The 4,477-nt window shown below is 44.4% G+C and overlaps 1 protein-coding gene across 1 annotated transcript; it reads left to right on the top strand.

The window, feature by feature from the left end:
* Positions 1-3,479: 3,479 nt before the first annotated feature.
* LOC121837992 lies at positions 3,480-4,112 on the top strand (the record flags this gene model as incomplete). The annotated part of the gene is made up of 1 exon (XM_042293940.1): positions 3,480-4,112. A coding segment is annotated over exon 1 (633 nt), but the record flags the coding sequence as incomplete, so codon positions are not given.
* Positions 4,113-4,477: the final 365 nt, after the last annotated feature.

The following is a 4,477-nucleotide window of genomic DNA, read 5'->3' as shown; positions in this document are numbered from 1 at the left end:
GCGGGGGTTTGCGGCAGGAGTATGGAGACGGGGCTTTCGGATTTGGATTACTTCTTAAACTAATCATGGAATGGGGCAGAATCGTCAATGTCGGCGAGGAGCACTTTATTCTGTCTGGAAGACCCGGCTTGCTTTTGTAAGTAAACGACCGTTGAATCAGATAACAGACATACACTGGATTCTCCAGTAGCTTCGAAAAGCCAAGTTACGTTCTCCGCTCAAACCGTGACATTGGACTTTAAAAATATGTGGAACAGAAAAAACGATCAGATAGAAAATCTACACGGACTGAGTGTATCTCCGTTTCACCATAACTTGGTAAACGGCGAAAGCTACGATCTCGGTTGGCCAATTAGAGCAAGGGAGCGACGCACGAGACAGCTCTCCGTGGGAGGATCGTGTGGATCGTGTTTCAATGGTACATAGTCAAGTGCTTTGCTCCGATGCCCCGATTGGCTCACGAGGGTCGTAGCTTTATATCCTGCGTTCGGAGGACTGGCTCTCACAACGGTTGAACGAGCACTTAACGCCTCGCCTTGTCCTGTGCGGAAGGTACTCCGTGATAATGGTTTTGTCCGGTTCGACATTCTGACAATATACAATGACACTTTTGTGAGCTGCTTGGAGATGTCTTCGGGGTAATCCGCGAACTAAGACATACTGCTTTGGTTCAAGATTATGTTCTCTATACCCAGGGATGGACCACACCGGACGCTGCAAGTCGTTCGAACCAATGCAGCGCTGGGAGCGCTTCATTTGGGCTCGTGCTCTGTGTGTCCCCACACTCAGCGCATTTCACGTGTCACACACTCAGAACTGATTTACCTCCGATGACTCGTAGCGTCCGCTGCGGTCCATTTTGAGGTAGAACGGATCGTAACAGATTTCGCTGCTTTGTGTTTGCAAATAATGGATGGCTTAGAGTGGTTCATTGGTAAATCCTGCTTGAGTTCAGCCTGAGCTCGCAAACTCTGGATGCAATAAAACTATGTGGCGTAGAAATAAAAGCTGAAAACGTCGGTATCGTTTTTCTTTTTGTAGTGGTAACTTTTGTTATTGCTTGGGACCGAGTTCGGCCCTGGGAGCTGTTTGCCGCACTGTAAATTTGTCCATTTATTAGTTAGTGCAATGATTTTTATGTAGGTGACAGGCGTTCTTGGGAAGAACATATCAGAAATAGTTCAATGCTATATCCTGAAGACACTGCCAGATTACAACTCACAAATATTGGGTAAAGATGTCAAAGTTGCCTAGTTCGTGTATTTCAAAGCACTGCATTTTGCATGGAGACAAAATAATGCAACATATTAATGGAACACCACGCGATATAGAGTAAAAGATTTTCCTCAAAAAAAAAAAAGAAAAACGAAGTTGTTTTTTTTTAAATTTCACGCTGAAGTTGGGGAACTTGCTTCACATTGAAGCACGTTTGAAGTGTTGTACATATTTTTAGTTATAAACTCGAGTAAAAAAATATTTATAGATAATTTACAGTTCCGGGAAGAATATACGGAAAAAAATTTCAATGTATAACGAGAAAATATAACGAGATATGCACTCGCAAATATCAGATACAAATATCAAAGTTACACGCACGCACACACGCACGAAGGTACACAATAACCTGAAAACCGAATGCAGTGGCTGATGTATGAGTAGTGATCAAACTGTTTCTGCGGTTGACATCATGGGACGTCGCGTTCATGTGGGAGCTATAAAGGTTAGGTGATCAAAAATGCACAATCATGACAATCAGAGCACATTGTATCTCCAACATTTTTTACCCCCCCCGCTCTTTTCTCGCTCAGAAAAAAAAAGAAAAGAAAAAGAAGGGAGATCATTTAATGGTGCGACTTTTGCCGACCGTGCACGCGCGCAAAAGTACTTGTCCATCGCAGAAGTGTTATTTACAAGATAAAGCACACAGGAGAGTGATTGTCGCTTTAGATGTCATTATAATTGGTTTTAGTAGTGAACCCATACAGTAGCCTAACCACATAGTTTTAGCGCAACTACGTAAAAACGATCAGTTCTTTCGTTGACCCGTTCAAGACTGGCAGCTGTTGAAACATTTCAGCAAAGCGAAAACCGGGTATCGGCGCAGATCATAAACTATACGCAAACCCGAGCCCCTGAGACTTCAACAGTGCCTCCGGTATATGTGTGCGTGTGTTCACTTTGATTAGAGAAGTCATTCCAGATATAGTCACGGCAGTCCGGAAAGTCGAAGTGCTTCTGTCGCATTCAAATTAGTGCTCGGAGCCTTTATTCTTGGCTGTAGGTATAGGTTAGGTTAGCTCGCACCTCACGCGTGATTTTAAGAACAAACGATTCCGTCAAAGCATTTTATGCTGCACAGTTTACGCCACCTCAGTTTATCGGATATCAGTGATACATTTCGATAGACTTGAGTAGCTCTTGCTGTGTTACAACTTACAAGCGAAAGTAGAGAATTAAAAAAAAATGATTATCTTCTTCTCCTTCTTTAAAAACCAGCTTTGCGAGAGCACGGTTATGGTCTCATCTCATATGTTGCGCTGAAGTACAGCATGGCGACACCACTGATTCAGATACTTTGGAGTTCCTAGCGCATCGTAAAACCTCGTTGTCATCGGCGGCTTCCTGAACAAGGTCGCTTCATGACAGTAATATATTAAATTGCGCCTACATTGCACTGTTTGCAACAGCAGACTGATATTTCGTTATCGACAAGCAAACTGTACCTGCAAAAATTAAATGTAATACGAAGAGAATGCCCATAGTTTTAGTAATCAGTAATTTGTAATGTGATAAAATTAAATTTTAGCGATTTTTAAGAAAAGAATCACTTGGCAGCCGCGACGGCAGTCCACGCATCATTCTAAAACTGCGCTACTTTGCAGACTGCTTCAATCGCCTGTTCCGGTTGATAAGCGCTACCCTGCAATCGTCGACAGCCTACGATCCTGTGCCTGGCTGGATACGCTCCGTCACTGCTGCTGCCTTCCCCTCGGACGTCTACGATACCAACTGACCGCTGTATGAGGCCGCTGCTGTCGTCTGCACTATAAGAAGAGGATCCTTGCATCGCTCATCACTTGGCAGCCGCGACGGCAGTCCACGCATCATTCTAAAACTGCGCTACTTTGCAGACTGCTTCAATCGCCTGTTCCGGTTGATAAGCGCTACCCCTGCAATCGTCGACAGCCTACGATCCTGTGCCTGGCTGGATACGCTCCGTCACTGCTGCTGCCTTCCCCTCGGACGTCTACGATACCAACTGACCGCTGTATGAGGCCGCTGCTGTCGTCTGCACTATAAGAAGAGGATCCTTGCATCGCTCATCACTTGGCAGCCGCGACGGCAGTCCACGCATCATTCTAAAACTGCGCTACTTTGCAGGTTGGTGTTTTACTATATAATACTACCCGAACATTTAGAAAACTTGCCGTCGCTGCTGCCAATTGTGTTGTTGCTCACGATAAGGTGTAACCGACCCAATGGCGAAGGACCTTACGCGCCTTTTCGCAGAATTGCGGGATGAGATGAGGACCGAGTGGAAATCCTTGAGGGAAACGATAGAGAGGGACTTTCGCAATGAAATTCGTGACCTCCGTTCAGATATACGGGAAGTGAAGTCTAGTATGGATTTTATAAATGCTGAATTTGAGAACATGAAGAAGAAACTTGCAAGCGAAGTCGAGACAGTTTCTGCGTTAAAAAAAGAAAATGATGAGCTTCGAGCGAGGTATCACGCCCTCGAGGGGGATGTGAAAGCAAACCGGATGAGCGTTGTCCAATGCGAACAGCACTCTCGCGCCTACAACCTAGAGATAAAAGGAATGGCAGTTATTGAAAACGAGGATCTTCATGCAACTTTGTGCAAGCTTGGTGAACTAATTGGCGAACCGATTGATAAACAAGATGTTGAAATCTGTCACCGAGTCCGCACACGGGAACTAAACAAGCAAAATATTATCGTGCAGTTCGTGCGAAGAGAGAAACGCGAAAAGGTGCTTGCAAAAGCCAGGAAAAAGCGACTCACGAACAAAGACTTCGGATTATCGACTGACACCGCGGTCTTTGTAAACGAGCATTTGTGCCCGACCTTGAAGAAACTACTTGAAAAGGCCACTGCAAAAAAGCGAGACGCTGGATGGAAATACGTGTGGGTGCGAAACAGCAAGATTTGGGCCCGTAGATCTGAAACCGCAGATATCGTATCGATAGAACACGACGGTGATCTCGACAAGATTTGTTAAGCCAAAATTGTAGGATAAGCGTTTTCCTTTTTATTGTTTTTTTCTGCTAGGTAATGGCAGACAACGATCTGTTTCTTCCGCAAGATATTTGTAACGAAACAAATAAAACAAGTAAACTCTTGAAACTTTTTCACCTGAATGTTAGGTCAGCTAGATCTAAGATAGACGACCTTATGTTTCTTTTTGAGTCATGTAAATGCTCGTTCGATGTCATAATGTTCACGGAAACGTGGTAC

Source organism: Ixodes scapularis, unplaced genomic scaffold (assembly GCF_016920785.2).
Source record: "Ixodes scapularis isolate PalLabHiFi unplaced genomic scaffold, ASM1692078v2 PGA_scaffold0__279_contigs__length_252992795, whole genome shotgun sequence".
Lineage (NCBI taxonomy): Eukaryota > Metazoa > Arthropoda > Arachnida > Ixodida > Ixodidae > Ixodes > Ixodes scapularis.
This window is presented reverse-complemented; position numbering and strand designations above follow the sequence as displayed.